The sequence below is a fragment of the Barbus barbus genome, assembly GCF_936440315.1.
Source record: "Barbus barbus genome assembly, chromosome: 17".
Classification (NCBI taxonomy): domain Eukaryota; kingdom Metazoa; phylum Chordata; class Actinopteri; order Cypriniformes; family Cyprinidae; genus Barbus; species Barbus barbus.
Window position 1 is genome coordinate 24,912,023 of NC_136745.1, and position 17,453 is coordinate 24,929,475.

The window sequence follows — 17,453 nt, forward strand, 5'->3', positions numbered from 1 at the left end:
GGCAAAAATTACAATTATACTCTGGTGACATTACTGTGGCGCTTTCCCTGTCTCGCTTTATTTTATTATTATTATTATTATTTTTTGTGGTGGCTGGGACCTGTGCAAGTGCTGACTTATTGTTTGAAATGCATAATGCACATGTAAGCAAATATGTGAATCAAATTGCATTAAGAATCAAGTTTAGTTTTCATATGAACAGAACTTTCAGAATCTAAAATTGGACTGGATTTATTTGGTCCAATTTGGTCCAAATTAGTGCATGTAATAAAATATCATACCTAAAGGCCCTAAGTGTCATTTTGGCTTCACTTACAGTGGAAGGAAGTAGAGATGCGTCATCCATCTTTTTTACAGTCTATTGTCACTACTTACTAGCGTAATGATGTAACTTGCAAAAAGTCTCTGAAAAATCCCCACAGCACAAGCACAGTGATACAAAAGTATTGTTGGACTGTTAAATCAGCATGCACACTGTGGATTATGTGGATTACATATTGCTGGGCCTGAAACCACTGAGCAAATATTACATGATTGAATCATGACGCTTAACCAGGATCAAACATCATTATGACCTTGGACAGTTCAGATGATTACTTGTTTATAAATAATTCAATGGCAGTAAAATGATGGTTAATTATATAAAATATCCAGTTGACAAACATATCATACATATTGTCTTCTTGACCTGTTTTATCCCTAATGAATCTTAGTGATATTTTTCACAGTTAATAATAGCACAGATTAAGTTCACAGAGAACTATGTCTCATTCTTAAAACCTCTCTCCTCATCTCCCTACACAAAATACATATTGACACTTCTGTGACGTCATATGACTCTTTGAGTTAATCAGTGAGCCTTTTTAGACAGTTGATTTTGCAGTTTTTATCAGTACATACAGCATTAATGTTAAGGGGAAAATTGCATCAAGGACTTTGATTTTACCAATTGATAATTTCACTTCAAATCACCATTGTGATTTAGTTAAGTCCTGTTTACAGGGACTTTTATATTGTTTGATAACATTTTGATAGATTAAAGGCAATGTTTCATTGCATTTAGGAGATCTCTTTTTCCTCTTTCATATGCTTAAACTATTACATATATATTATTACAGATATTTCAGACAACAAAAAATGTTAGTAGTGGATTTTATGGCCTACCATCTTTCTTAAAACTTGCTCAAGCTAGCAGAATTTGAGTAGGCCTACTATATATTATAATGTATTTTGCCAGAAAACATATATGCATTCACCTATATGCGTCATTCCCCCTTCTCTAAACATGCCTTTGAGAACCCCCCATGTCCCAGATTTTAGCAGTACTTACAATTTACTCAGTAATTATCATCCATATTAAGCTATAGTACACTAAATCATATTGTATATGGCAAGGAAGGATCCACAGGAGCAACCTGAGGTTAAGTGCTCTGCTCAGGGCCATAATGGTTAATAAAGCAGGACTGTGACCTCAGTAATGGCCCAGTTTCTGTAACTAAGGATTAGTCCATCAGCATTCATCACACTTTTTTCATTATATCATTAGTTGACATGCAAAAAACAACAAATGTATTCTGACTCCTGGTTTCAAGAATTCCTTGCTGTGAGATTGGCATAGAAAATGCACTAAGTTAGAGAAACCTTGGGGCAGTTTCCCACAGGACCACTGTGCTGAAGAGGATTATGGAAATTGAGCTGTTTTGTAATAAAACAAGCATTTAGTAGATCTTGCAATACACACAGGTGATCATTTCAGCATTCTCATTGGTATTCAATATAAATAAGATTATGGGCATTAACAAAGGTTCCTGGGTCAGTATGTCACTATTCACTGCATAAGTTAATATTCAAATCCCCTTCTATTGCATTTACTGTGAGTTATGATACCAGATAATGCTTTCTTAGCATAAAAATAAAGTTTTTGTCATCTTACCTTTACCAGATTCCCCTTAGGAAATGCAGTGATGTCATACATGATCATTTTCCCATGCTGATGTTCAGTTTAAAATATGAGACTTGTCTAGATATTAACTTTAGCAGAGTCAGCACAGTAGCATTCAAGTCTAGACTTATAGTCTTCTGGTAACCACTGTGAGCTTCAGTGGAGCACAGGATCATTATTGGTCTCATTCCTTCAATCAGGCTGAACATTTTAAAGATGGTTCTTTTTGTCCTTTAATGAAGGATGGTTAACAGGTAACTAAACTCTAAGGACTGCACCGTTGGTGCATCACCAAAACAAAAGCAAGCACAGTGACGCTCATTGCATAAAAGTTATTTGTTCTAATAGATAAAGAGGGAGAGAGGGCAGTTCATCTTCGTAACAGCTGCATGCGTTTTGCACAGCAGTTTTCTGATTTGCATCCTTATGTTCTTATCTGCAGCCATTAGTTTGGACTGTCCTCATGTCTTCCCACTAATAATTGACTTGAACATTTCCTGGTGACAGCTCTGTTAAGTGGTGTGGAGTGTCCCTATGACAAACAGTTTCAGCACTGCTGTATAGCGGTGTTGACATTAGAACCAATATTTTAACGGTGGTCTTGTGCGTGACATAGACAATCTAGTAAATCAGTGGGGTCGACCTGTCCTGAGAGACAGAGGAAAACATATTTTAGAAAACCCCCTCACTCATTTTGGGAAAAATTGGTTGTATAACCTGAAATGAATGTGCAGTTAAAAAAAATTTGCAGTGCAACCGGTTTCTTCCAATTTCTCAAGGAATCTTGTCATCTTTTGTTTTCTCTACTGTGTAGGACTACATTGGCAGATGAATGCAGCTGCTCTTTGGACTTGATTTTATGCCTGAAAAGGCCTCTGGGTTTTAGACCAACAGTGAGAGAAGTTCACAAGTGCCCATTCAGTAGTTTTTATGCAATATAAAGGCTGTTAATGTGGACCTACAGGTTCTGTTCTAATGATACACATCTTATGATGTTTCAAAAGTTCTTTTAGCAAATTATGGCATCAGGTTTGTAATGCAATTTCATTTGATTCATGTCAGGTCTGTCTTTACCTGATGACTGTGCCAGCACTGGCAAATGTGTTATACCACATTCCCTAAATTTCTGTAAAGCAGTCTGTTCTGCTGTTTCCCTGGATAGTGTATGAATGTTTGCAATGGTGGCTCTCACTTACCCATCCATTCAGGGTGGCATTTGCTTTCACTGTATTGTTCAGATAAATAAATGGCACAGAGTGGACACAGCCTTAACTAACGATGAACTGATGAAGAAAAACAAAACAGCCCAGCACATGCTAGAGCAGAGCAATTGAAGAATTAGTTTCATTGCACCACACAGTTTCAGACACTTTCACCATTTCTAAATAGAAGGTGGACTGAGTAAATAACATAAAAGATGGAATTAAATATTGTAAATAAACACATTTTCATGTTAGGTTAATTCTTTTCCACTTGCTTTTAGTAATAATAGCAAGAACATCCATATACCACTCTTTAAGTGTAATTGATTATCTTATTAACCATTATCATATAGAGCTTTTTACATTTTGGTAGATTTTTAAAAGCATTTTTTATTATCACTGTTCACCTTGTCTTGACTAAGTAGATATACATATTTGACTGTTAAGCTTGTGTATTGCAGAACTGTTTTTTTTGTATTTTTTTATAGTTTTTAAGCTATGTGGACGTCTTTGACTAGTGTGCTGCTTTTTAAGCGTCTCACGCATGAGCCCAGCAGTTTTTATTTTTAAGATGGCTTGTGGCGTTTATACGAAAATTTAATTTACTCACCCGCAGGTCATCCAAGATGCAGATGAGTTTGTTTATTTATTGGAACAGATTTGGAGAAATGTAGCATTACCTCACTTGATCATCTGCAGTGAATGGGTGCCATCAGAATGAGAGTTCAAACAGCTGATAAAAGCATCACAATAATCAACAACTCCAGTCCATTAATTGATGGCTTGTGAGGAGAAAAGCTGTTGTAGGAAACAAATCCATCATTAAGGCATTTTAACTTTAAAGTGTCACTAAAATACAGGTTCCTAAACCTAAATAATGCTTCTAATGGCTGTTTTCGTATATTGTATACTTCTCTCCTGATTCAGACAAGACAACTTTTTTACTGATGAACGCAATATTGTGGATAGTGGGACTCATATTTTCACAGCAGTTAGATGTTAAATAAATCACACAGCTTGTGTATTACTTACATTATTTGTGTATTATTGTGATGTTTTTATCAGCTGTTTGGACTTTCGTTCTGACGGCACCCATTCACTGCTGAGGATACATTGATGGGCAAGCGATGTAATGCAAAATGTCTCCAAATCTCTTCCGAATAAGAAACAACCTCATCTACATCTTGGATGGCCTGAAGGTGAGACAATTTTAATGTTTGGGTAAGCTAATGCAAAAAAAATTATTTTGAGACCCTCTCGTTTCCTTAAGAAGCTCTGCTCTTTACATTTAGTTACAGGCCCACAAATTTGACAAAAACCTTCTTGTTTAAGAACATTTCTGTAACTGGACTTTTGACCCTGTTACTAAAATTCAGTCCTGAGTGACAATCGCCTCGGTCTCTCAGATTTGTATTCACTATACTGTAGTTCTGGAGAGGCAAATTGACCCAGTATCCCTGTGCTCATGGTCTTATAAATAAGGGAAACAATCATCCATTAAAGCTCTTTACCTTTGACAGACCTCTTTGTCCAATCATGTCCATGCTTTTAGCAACTCTTCCGCACTGCACTGGGCAAACATATCTGTCTGTCTCAATGTTTGTCAATGTCAATTGCTTAACCATTTATTAGTGGTCAATAAGTGCACTGGCAGCTGGGACTTACTCGGCCATGAGTTAAAAAAAAAATCATGTTCAGAATAAATCAGGCAGCATTATTTAAATTTCTTTTAAGCTTTTAGGAGTGCGAGAGAAACAGAAGATCTTGGAGGTTTAATGTTAAAGTACTGTATATAATACTGGAAATATTGTATAATGTCCAATGTTCTCATAGGATATTTGTTTATTGATCATGATTCTTTTGCATTGTAGGGTCTAATTAGGCTGAGCTGTTACATTTGAAATATATTATCATATGTGTGTTATATTCAGACGTCAAGTCTCACTCCAGCCAGGCAATCAAGCTCATTTCATTACATATTCCGATATGATTTCAGTCATAATTACCTGTATGTATTAGATTTTGCATTTGGATACATATTTAGGCATTATGGAAGACTACATTTTGTCAAAGTTTGTTTGTCCCCCCCCCCCCCCCAATGTTAATCTGAAGTGACCATTTTTGCATTATTATTAGTCAAATCTGGACACAGAAAAAGCATGGTTAAAAAGGCTTTACATTGCCAAAGTTGACAGCGCAGTGATTGACAGTGCACTTGTAAAATAGCATCGGTCACTGTCAGATACAGTTCATTTAGTACTGTACATTATGCTATGTGCTGGGGGGGGGGAAATATGAACTAAACGAAGCAAATATGATCTAATTGAAGGCTATAACTGTATGTAGATAACCAGGTCCAGAAATGATTGGGCTAAATCAAGACAACTTAAATAATTAAGTATATAAATAATTGAGTATCCTGATAACGACAATGTTTGATGATAATGATGATATCATTCACTGTGCTATTCCTAAGAAATCATCTCAACAATGTAGTGTAGCAGCAGAACAATACTGATAAAAATACTAAAAATATTTATATATTATTTTATATCATTAAAATTAATTAGGAAGCCTCTAAGAGACGCTCACATCCACACTGGGGGCGCAACACTGACGCCTTCACTTGTCAATCAAAAACTCAGTAGCCAATGAGAACACACCGCTGCTAGCCCCGCCCCCACAAGAGATTTGTGCCAGAATGGCGAACGAAAACTTCAGAATCATAAATGAAAACTCTGGAAGCGTATTTGTAACAGATCAACGAATGAAAGAGGGGAAAAACATGCAGTGTATTAAAAACGAAGTCATTTTTGCATGCAATTATTTATTTTTTCTGTTTCAAAGACATTTTATTCCGTTTCAATTCATATTTTCATACGTTTCTTGAAAAATTACATTAATTTAATTGGCACAAAGTTAATCGCATAGCTCTCCATGTCTTTGGCCAGACCAGCCCTCTTCATGGGGGGCAGGGCAAGTTAAGGCAAACCAGAACAGAGTAAAGTAGGCAGTAAAACTAGTGCGGCTGTGGGCTGACATGTCATTTGAGCTTGAGAAAGGAAGGGGCAAACTTGGGAAGGACTGACTTGGATCTCTCTGAGCCCGTGAGCTTTTTAAAGAAATCAGTGGAGATCCCTGAGAGGCGCGCGCGTGTGTGGGGGCGTGTATGTGTGTGTTTGCATGAAAGCGTAAGACATTAAGTTCATAAGGCAATTCTACAGCTGCCAGTCACTCATCAGGTGGTAAGTTTTAGTTTTTGTGTTTATGCAAATACAAAATTGTAGATCATTTCTATTTGATCACATGCATTTACACACACTCAAATACTTTTAGCAGATCCATTGAAAACATGTAGTTTTAAAGCAGACTAATGTATAAATGTTTATCTATGACCATTGCATGTGCAAAGCCTGTCTGTACTCCTTACTGTAGTATTAACGATATCCACTCACTCATAAAATATGCTGTGCTGTAACTGAGCTTCAGAGTTGCTTGTCAAGTTAAGCATGATGAGCCCTCACAGCTACAGCCTCATACATGTCAATCTGCTCTGCCTGTGTGATTTCTGAACACCTTTCACAGGTTGTAGACAGACGCAGTGTAATGCTAATGCTCAGCAATTTGGTCACACACACACACCACAATGTGCCAAATCATTTGATTTATGTGTAAAGGAAGTTCTTTAGAAAGTAACTCCACTGCTACTTTGGTCTGCAACTTCATTTACATGCAAAATGAATCTCTAAAACTGTTCTGTATAGCCTACTGTTTGTTTGTTGGTGTGTGTATAAAAATATGTATTCTACCGTTCAAAATATTGTTTTATGAAAGAGGTTTCCTATGATCACCAAGGCTGAATTTTGATCAAAAATATAGTGAAACTGAAATATTAATACATTTTTAAATACCTTTTCCTATAAATAATTGAACTTTAATGTAATTTATTCCTGTGATGGAAAAACAGAATTTTCAGTATCATTCTCCAGTCTTCAGTGTCACATGATCCTTATATTAATAAGGATCAATTATATTCATAAGCTGATTTACTGCTCAATTATGAATAATGGTTCTTAAAATGATAAATTTGCTTTATATTTGTGTGATTATTTATATTTAATTTTGTGATAATATTAATATTATTTTATTTGATGAGTAGCATAGCATTTATTTGAAATCGAAATATTCATATATTTCTTACTTGCACCTTTTCAACTTCATGTGTCCTTGCTGAAAAAAAGTTAAAAGTCTTATTGAACCCAAACCTTTGAATAGTAGTGTATATATATATATGATTATATTATTTAGATATATTTAAAGAGATTGTGCTATGATATTTAATGATGACAGCACAGCTAAAAGGATTTTAATTACCTCTGTAGGGTATGTAACAAATTTTCACGGAGTGAGGAGGGAAGAGGATTGCCCTCAGTTTATATAAGTCTAACAATCTACCAATAAGCGATGAGCCAAAAACCTACGCCTGTCAAAATGAAAGCACTTTATCCCACTATTATGCAATAATGCCTAAGGCTTTTGCATTATTGCACATTGGGCAATGCTAAAACCTGCTTAAATTGCAGACATGTGCATGTGAGAACAAAGGCCAAAAGTGTTATTGAATAATACAGTGTTCTTTTACATGCCTCAGCACTACTTTGGTTCGCAATACTAATGATCTTGTAGAATCCAATTAATAACATTGTGCATTTATTGTGCGCAATGATAGCCAAAAACTACAAAAATGTTCACCACACAGATTAGGCCCTGAGAAAGTGAAACAGAAAAATAACAGAGAATAAATTGTATCCTTTCACTTGAAAATAAAAAAGTTTGTATACTTGATTTATTTATTTGACAAAAAACCATCTTGACAGTTTGTGCTAACAGGAAGAATGCTGGAACATTGCCTCACATTTGGTCGCTCCCTTGTGAGGAGGAAGAATGTGGACCAGGACTGTCTGGAAGAGTCCAAGCTGTGCCGCTGCCTCTCCACTGTTGATCTGATTGCCCTCGGGGTGGGAAGTACACTTGGGGCCGGTGTCTATGTGCTTGCTGGGGAGGTGGCCAAAGGCAGTTCTGGCCCCAGCATTGTGGTGTCCTTCCTCATCGCAGCTCTGGCATCTGTGATGGCCGGCCTGTGTTATGCCGAGTTTGGTGCACGGGTACCCAAGACGGGCTCGGCCTATCTGTACAGCTATGTGACCGTGGGGGAGCTCTGGGCCTTCATCACGGGATGGAACCTCATTCTGTCATACGTCATAGGTAATTATGATTTAGGAATATGCTAAATCAGTTAAATAGAGAATAAACAGATAATTTTCCAACTTAAACTGATATTTTGTTGAAATAGGGACGTCTAGTGTGGCGCGTGCCTGGAGTGGGACGTTTGATGAGCTTATAGGGGGCCACATTGAAAAGTTCTGCAAAATCTACTTCAAAATGAGTTTGCCCGGCCTGGCAGAGTACCCTGATTTCTTTGCTGTCTGCCTGATCTTACTACTGTCAGGTAAAAAAATCATTTACTTCATTCATCTTTAAAAAAACAACTTTAAATCACTCCTTGTTCTGGCTTGTACTATTCTGAACAATGTTGGAAACTATTTATTGCCACACTCTCAGAAAAAAGGTACAAAAGCTGTCAATGGGACGGTACCCTTTCAAAAGGTACACCCTTTTACCTTATTTACCCATAAAGGGTGCATTTTAGTAACTTAAATGTACCTATTTGTACTTTAAATGTAGACATTAATACCCATATAGTACATATGAGTAGCTGTTGAAAGGGTACCGCCCCGGTGACAGCTTTTGTACCTTTTTTCTGAGAGTGTAGTACTTGTGTTACTGCCGCTTTAAGACTGCTTGTTGTATTCCTCATTTGTAAGTTGCTTTAGATAAATGCTTTTGCTTAAATGTCTTTTATCATTTAAGTTTAGCACAATTAGAAAAATCTAAAATCTCCTGAATGCATATTTGCAACTAAATTATTACATGAATTATTTCCTAAACTGAATTGAAATGTCTGTCACTGTAATTTTCCACCAGGTCTTCTCTCCTTTGGGGTGAAAGAATCAGCTTGGGTCAACAAAATCTTCACAGCTGTAAACGTGCTTGTGCTGTTGTTTGTTATCATCTCTGGATTCGTCAAAGGAGACTCGCTCAATTGGAAAATATCAGAGGAATCTCTCGTAAACGTTACCATTGTCAAAAGGTGAAGAGTAACTTTTTAGTTACTTTTTAAATGTTAATAAATTAAGCCTAATGTGTGAAATTTTAATGATCGTAATCTGCTTTCAGGAATCTCTCACACACTGCTAATGTCACTAGTGATTACGGGGCAGGGGGATTTTTGCCTTATGGCTTTAGCGGGACACTGGCAGGTGCCGCCACCTGCTTTTATGCCTTTGTGGGATTTGACTGCATTGCAACCACAGGTATTCAATCAATTATTCTGTTTTATACAACAGTTTTGGTTCTTCAGTCTGATCTTGTGCTCAAAGACATCTGATATTTGTTATTGTGACCAGGTGAGGAGGTGAAGAATCCCCAGAGGGCCATTCCCATTGGGATAGTTGTTTCCCTGCTGGTATGCTTTCTCGCCTACTTTGGTGTGTCAGCGGCCCTCACCCTCATGATGCCCTACTACCTGCTGGATGAGAGGAGTTCCCTGCCTTTGGCTTTTGAATATGTGGGCTGGGGGCCTGCAAAATATGTTGTAGCGGCAGGATCGCTCTGTGCTTTATCAACCAGGTAAACATCTTTCTTTGCTCCCATAATACTGTTCTGCTGGCCAAGGCTTCTTACAAGATTGTATATTGAGGCAGCATGCTGATATTAAACACTGTGAATAGTTACATAAAAATGCTTTTATTCATTTAGTCATTTATTCAGTTAAACATTTCTTTCCTAATTATTTGTATGAAGTTCTTAGTTGGGTCTGTGGTGGATTGATTCCTATGCTTTGCATCTCTAATGACTTTTTGATGGTGATTTGTTTGAAAGAGCGCCATATAAATAATTCTACATAGCATCTAATTAATCAGATTATTATTATAAGCTTTAATATGATTAAGGTTTATTGCTCTCTTTCAGAACAAAATGTTCACGTGGAATGTGGTTTTGTTTTTTCCTGGTGACATAAATCAGTAAGGACTATTATTTGGCAATTAGCAAAGCAGCATGGATTACAACCCACTAATTTTAATAGTATGTTTATTGTATGATTATTGGATTTGCTTGAATATTAATCTTAATTCTCAATGTCAATGACATCCAGGTGTGTGCTTGGTAAATTGTTATCATTTTGCTATAAAAGTTTCATGCCTAAGACCAATCATTTATAATACTAAAACATTTTACAGAATACTATTAAATACTCCCAGGAAAAAATGAAGATGATTTAACTGTACGTCTGGTCCCATTTGCCTCATTTGCTAAGTGCTGTATAAAGATGTGCTGTCAAATTTTAAATTTCCTAAAGTCAACATGAAACAGCCATTTGGCAACCCATATTACTTCTGTAATGAGTTTTTTAACGTCCAACAGAATATTCTAAGCAAACTTAATTCTGTCCATTGGGAATTGATGTTGTGAAAAATGTTTTCTGTATATCCTTTGATTGGAGTGGTGTTAAAAATAAGTTGAAAGTCAGTCAAAAGTATGCCTTTTTTCCCCATTTTGATTTCATGTTGACTTTAAAATCAAAATAATTGTTTGTGGAGGCTTGTAGCAGTACCCAGCAGCAGAAGTGTTTGGGATCAGGTCTGCAGCATGCAATTAATTGACCCCTTGCTTCTGCTGATGTCTTTGCCTCACATGCAGTCTGCTGGGCTCCATTTTCCCAATGCCGCGTGTAATCTATGCTATGGCACAGGATGGGGTGCTTTTCAAAGTGTTAGCCCAAATCAATCCAAAGACGAAGACACCTCTTATTGCTACAATGTCTTCAGGTGTAGTTGCAGGTGAGAGATGGAGGGACGATTGCTATGCAAACCGCCAATGTGATCCACCAAGCAAATGTGAAAAAGAGCGGAAATGTACAATATGAAGAATTATTCTAGAAACATGCATCAATTTAAACTTGAAATATCAGGACTTTTAAAAATGGTACCTTCCAAGCCTGGATGAATAAAGGAAATTATTAAAATCCTAAAAAGTCATGGCAGTTTAGTGAATATAAATTTGTCTATGTATGCTCATTTATTTAAAAAAGTAATTACAAATGACTGAAAGAACACAATTGGCTGCACTTTTTGCTCCTTCACACTTGCTGGTATTGGTTAATTTGTTCTTTTCCTTCCAGAGTTGCAGGTGTCTGAACCATGACTCCTTTTTTGTCTTTAGCCTGTTGGGTTCTATGTTCCCTCTTCCCCGCATTCTGTTTGCCATGGCACGAGATGGCGTGCTATTCAGATTTCTTTCCAAAGTGAGTAAGCGTCAGTCGCCAGTGGCTGCCACTATGGCAGCGGGCACTACCGCGGGTAAGCTAAGACCGAGGTAGGCCTTGCATGGCCTACTGTCCTCTTTGTGTCAGTCTGGTGGAGGTGCAGTGTGCCTGTTTAATTACAGTACCCTGTTAATGGATGCATGCTGTCACTGTGGTGGTGGTGCTAAAATCGCTGGGATTTTACAATATGTGATAGAAATCTCTGTGGAAGCTATTGCATGCAAAAGAGATATGTAGAGTGCTTGGTGGTGAAGGAAATCAGTCACCCACTAAAACTTTGGAATCATTCAATTTTTTTTATATTATTGAGAGAAACCTCTTATGATTTAGGCTGCATTTATTTGATAAAAAATATAGTAAAAACAGTAATATTAGAAAATATTATTAGTTTAAAATCATGTTTTTGGATCATGTGACACTGAAGACTGGAGTAATGATGCTGAAAATGCAGCACTGTATCAGAGGAATGAATGACATTTTAAAATATATTAAAATAGAAAACAGTTATTTTAAATGTTGCTATACTGCAAATGTTGCTATACTGTTTACTATATTTTTGATCAAATAAATGCAGCTTTGGTGAGCATATTAGATTCTGCTTTAAAAAAACAAAACAAAACTCATGTGTCAGGTGCAGATGTGTAATGTACTGCTGACCGCTGCAGGGAGAGATTCTCAGAACTTCCCTAGTGTGGTAATACAGCACTTTGATGCTAGCAGGGGTCACTCAGTGGATGCTTATGGATTCTGTGGACTTCTAAAGAATGAGAAAGCAGAGGGGAAGCTGAAGGGATGAGGACGCAGGGCAGATAATGGTTTTTAGAGCCCCCTGTACATCGCACATGTTAAGTCTATACTGGAGCACTGTATGTTTGTTAGTGTACACGGCCTTCTTACTGTGAGGGAAGTCTAAACAGCTGTATATGATGTCATGGGGCACATCTGGTGTGGATTTCATTAGAAGATACCAATGCTATTGCATTCTGAGTCAGTCAGACATCCACTAATGAAGAAATCTGTATTGATTATTGACATAGACTGTGATTTATTTATTAGTCCCACAGTATATATACTGTAGTTTTCATTTACACTTGGATTATTTTGGAAATTTCATAGTTTTCCAATCATGCTCTTCAAATTTGAAAGATTTACTTAATTAAAGGAACACAAATTAAATAATAAACTGTGCATGCTCTGTTGGTGTATAATGGCCTTGATATATTTTTGACAATCAAGCCACACTTAATATATCAATATAATATCAAACAAATTAGAATTTATTTGACTATAACACACTTATAGAATATAACACACACACACACACACACACACACACCTAGGTTGTCCACCTAGCAAGGTTGCTGCGAAAATTTACATTAATTATGAGAAAAGCGAGGTATTTAATTTGTTATGCCATTAAATGAATGCATTTTAAGTGTGACTTAAGTGTCTAAATGTTTGGGGCCACTGTATGTAAACTATTTAATTCATAGAGGTTCTTATAGTTTGTGATTATAATAATTTGTGTTTGTTAATGTATTTAATGCATTATTTTTGAACTTCATTTGATCAGATTTTGTGTACTACCAACAGCTATCATGGCTTTCCTGTTTGACTTGAAAGCGCTGGTGGACATGATGTCTATTGGAACCTTGCTGGCATACTCTTTGGTGGCTGCTTGTGTTCTAATCCTCAGGTTAGTGTATATTCAGTGCACTCAAAAAACTTCAAGGTGACAGCATTGTAAGGTGTAAGCAATACAGCTGTTAATACAAGTATACTTCTGTTTATGATGCAAACCTGTTGGTACAACCCCTACAGCGAGAATTATGCATTGAGAATTATACACTGCCATCTAGTGATCATGTGTCATAGTCCAACTGTGGTTTATAAATGCATATTTCAATTATATGACTTTGAACAGATTTGATTTCTTGTGATAGTCTTTGTGGAGCTTAAATTATGCATTTATCATATTTAACAAAAAAATGTAACATGAAGTAGCTATTCAAACATAAAATTCATGTGTCAGGTATCAGCCGGATGCTGCGTTTGAGAGGTCTAGGATCAATGAAGGAAAGGAGGTGGTTGGTGAGTCTGACCTGACAGAGTCTGAGTCTCATCTGAACATGCTGAAGGATGGAAGCATAACCCTGCGCTCTCTGCTCAACCCTCCTCTGCTGCCCACCGAACAGACCTCCACTGCCGTCAACATGTCTGTTGTGATCATGGGTTAGTACAGCAGCAGTTAGAGACTGATTTGACTTTAAAATAGCTGATGGCAATTAGGTAGATTTCTGATCTGTGTTTGTTTTTCTCTGCAGTGTTTGTTGTGTGTGTCATTAGCGCACTCAACACATACTACGGACAGGCCATTATTGCTATGGAGCCTTGGGCCCTGGGGGTCTTAGGTGCATCTTTGTTCATCTTCATCATGTGCATACTTCTGGTTTGCAGACAACCTCAGACGAGGAAGAAAGTTTCATTTATGGTATGTAGATTTAAAATTAAAGTTTAGGGTCACAAGCAGTCTCTTATACAGTATTTATTTTATTTTTTTACAGTGTAGTACACCGGTTGTGAGGACTGCTGTTGTAATCCTTTCCCTTTTATTGCAGTTAAAAGAGCAGCAACAATCTGCCTAAAATCTAAAATGAAACGATGTGAAGGCGAGTAAATAATGACAGAACTTTCATTTTGGGGTGTACTTTCCTTTTAATAAATGTGCACCATGTTGAACCGTTGCTGCTCTGTTTATCTTGATGTGTATTCTGCCCAGAAGAGCACTGGGTTTTAGGGTAATAGGCTGTATAAAATATGTGTTTGCCAAGCACTCTGTGTTCTTCAGAGGGCCGTATTGTGTGCTATCCTTGCTATCTAACATGAAAAACAATGTGATATGACCCGAGAGAGTCTCCATTCATTGTTTTTTTTTCTGTTTTAGTCTGGGTCATTTCATTAGCGAGTGCTAAGCAGAGTGCAGTCAAGCACATGTTTGAAGCAGTGTGTATTTTTTGCTTCAGGTTCCTCTGTTGCCCTTTCTACCCATCTTGAGTATATTTGTCAACGTGTATCTCATGGTTCAGCTCAGCGGAGACACGTGGATCCGTTTCTCCATCTGGATGGCTATAGGTACGTGCTAACTTTGAGTAAACACACACCGGATCGAATCCTAAACCACATTCAAACAAATCTAAAGGTCTCATAGCTGTTTCAAGGCTGTTTGCTTGAAAAACAGGCGTAATTGGAAATAAACGTAAGAAAACCCTGCAGAAAAGATCAGCTTAGATGTGCATGAACTTGCATGGTGGTCCAGGCTGGTTTTCACAAGGTTTATGCTGGTGGAAAATTAGAAAGGATAGTTTATCCAGTGATGAAAATTCTGTCATTGTTTACTTAGCCTCATTTTGATCTATACCCAAAAGCTTGTTTTGTTCTTCTTCAAGTATTTAACCAATGAGGTTTGTTCTAGGATGTGCCTCACACATGTGACATGTACCCCTGTTTGCTAAAAATAATTAGCCTAAATTAAATTTGTTCATCATATAAAGCAATTATATCCTTAAGACTGGGATTAGATTTATGATGCCTTTATAACTTTATTATTATTTTATTAATTTTTATTATTATTTATATTATATATATTATTTATATTATTTTATTTTATTAATATATATATATATATATATATATATTATATTATTATTATTATTATTATTTTTTTTTTTATTATTATTATTTTTTTTAACTGGCCCTTTAATAATATATTTTTGGGTAAACTTGACTTTTTTTGGGGGGGGACAAACTGCCTTTAAGCATCCTAATGAATCCAAATGCAACATATTCTGTTTATGAAGGCAAATTTGAAAGAAATCTTAACTTTGATATCAATCCACAGGTTTCCTCATCTATTTTGGATATGGAATGTGGCATAGTGATGAACGTAAGAGGCATAACTGTGGTGTTGCGACGGAGAAAAAGACACTGACAGAAAATGAAGGCACTGTGGAGTATGTGACACACATAGAAAAGACTAGCCCATGTTAAAGAACAGCAGATAAACTATAATAGTAACTAGCTGTTATTAACAGCATTCACCAACCAGCTGATATACCGGAAATCTGTGTGTTCAGCTCTGTCTTTACAGAACCTGCCATCATGAACAATCACTGTAACACCTCTCAGTGCTGATGCTCTCACCTGTGATGTGATAGTAGGACGTTAGGGGCGTGCGATCTGGCAATGAAAGTTCAATGCATTGATTACGGAATTGATTCTGTACCCAATATAAACTGATATTTTGTTTGGATATAAAACATAATTATGAATAGTAGCAAAATAACTGAACAGGGTTCAATAGTGACCAAATCTCTTTCTTTTTAAAATTTTTACATTTGATTAATTTTCATTAAATATAAATACAATAGCATTGAATTACAATAGCGTTCACCCCTGTAAGACATACCTCTGTGTATAAGCAATTTGCTTTTAAATGTGCTTTGAAGAGAAAGGGCATGAAAGTATTAAGATTTCCACAGACAGTATCTTTAAAATTACTTCCACTGTTAGTTTGTTAAAAAAAACAAAAAAAAACAAAAAACATTTTATAGAATAATATACTTAGTTCTAAAGACGCATGTGGTAAAGTGGCATTATTAAATAATATAGGTAAAGCCATGATAATGGTGAATGTCCAGGTTCACTGCATGTCTGCATGCGGTCTTGTTAAAGTGTTTAATTCTAAGATTTAGAGTTAATTCTTTTAACTTACTGTATGTGCCTGAGATGTTAAGCTGTTTAGATAACACTATTTCATGCTTTCTTGTATTCTGATAAACACTACTTTATCTTAATCTACGTTACATTTGTAATTATCGCTGAATGTTTGACAGGGATATCTTACAATGTACAGTATTCATCTGTTGTTTAACAACCAGAAGGTCTGATGGAGCAAGTACAGATGTATGTTTTGTCATAAAATTACCTTCACTTTATTTACTTTCTCGATTTTTTTTACTCTACAATGAACTAATCCGACATTTTCAGAAACATTATGATGAATAATCAACAATCTACACTGCATAGTTCACTGCGGTCATTCAATACATGACAATATGTTTAATCCAGCTAACAAAGTGATGCAAGCAGTGGTCTAAAAAATGGACAATCTGAGCATCTGGAAGTGTTTTTTTTTTTTGCTATCCAGTGCTCAAGTCGCCTTAAGATTTTTAGTGTAAACGAGTCATTGAGAGGCTAAGATTGTGGAACAACCATTAATAACAATTGTGTTAATGTCTCATAAAGTAATGCACCTCAACTTCCATTTAAAGCCTTTGTATCATTGTATCTTATCATTATAATAGTTTTTTTAATGATGTAAGTAATGTGTGCCATTGTCAAAACATTGCAAAGTGGTTTCATACAAAACAATAAAATATTTCTCCCTTTTCAACAACGTTTCCCCACATTATTTTAAATAAATGGGCATGAAATAATTTTATTTAAATTTTAATGTATATTTTTTCTTGGTTTTGTAGGTCTGTTGAGCTGTTCATTAGTTTTTCATCTCATCTCATAGATAGGGTGACCATACGGGCCATTTTTACAGGACGCGTCCTTGCCAGGATTTCTATATTGCCTAAAATATCCAGATTTTGTCTGTTTGCACTGTGCAGTTAGATCGTTCATGAGAGCTATAGAGAGCAGAGCAGACGGCTCCTGATGCTTTCGAATCCTCTCGTGCCTACCTTGGTGTCTTTTCTGATCGGTGCGCAGCGCGAAAAAACGGTGCAAAACGTTTATTAAACGGAAACGGTGATGCGTTGGACACCCTGTTCTGATGACGCAAGAGTTGCAACTACAG

The 17,453-nt window shown here is 36.4% G+C and overlaps 1 protein-coding gene across 2 annotated transcripts; it reads left to right on the forward strand.

Annotated features, from left to right (window-relative positions):
• Positions 1-6,127: 6,127 nt before the first annotated feature.
• LOC306882927 (cationic amino acid transporter 2-like) lies at positions 6,128-17,040 on the forward strand. Of its 2 annotated transcripts, none has more exons than XM_079437932.1 (12): positions 6,128-6,389; positions 8,022-8,409; positions 8,498-8,653; positions 9,190-9,355; positions 9,442-9,578; positions 9,672-9,894; positions 10,966-11,105; positions 13,184-13,286; positions 13,623-13,822; positions 13,915-14,081; positions 14,614-14,722; positions 15,489-17,040. In XM_079437932.1, exons 2-12 carry the CDS (start codon positions 8,040-8,042, stop codon positions 15,635-15,637), a joined length of 1,920 nt encoding a protein of 639 aa, XP_079294058.1. In that variant the 5' UTR covers positions 6,128-6,389; positions 8,022-8,039; the 3' UTR covers positions 15,638-17,040. The 2 variants fall into 2 exon arrangements, with proteins under 2 accessions (XP_079294058.1, XP_079294059.1); XM_079437933.1 differs by lacking the exon at positions 10,966-11,105 and adding an exon at positions 11,488-11,624 and having other exon boundaries at positions 6,257-6,389.
• The last annotated feature ends 413 nt before the right edge of the window (positions 17,041-17,453 follow it).

Bases quoted from the DNA above. Each gene is read 5' to 3' on its own strand.
- LOC306882927 (XM_079437932.1), top strand. From the start codon at position 8,040: ATGCTGGAACATTGCCTCACATTTGGTCGCTCCCTTGTGAGGAGGAAG. The intron at 8,654-9,189 runs GTAAAAAAATCA...ATTTTCCACCAG, and splicing joins CCTGATCTTACTACTGTCAG to GTCTTCTCTCCTTTGGGGTG. The intron at 14,723-15,488 runs GTACGTGCTAAC...ATCAATCCACAG, and splicing joins CTCCATCTGGATGGCTATAG to GTTTCCTCATCTATTTTGGA.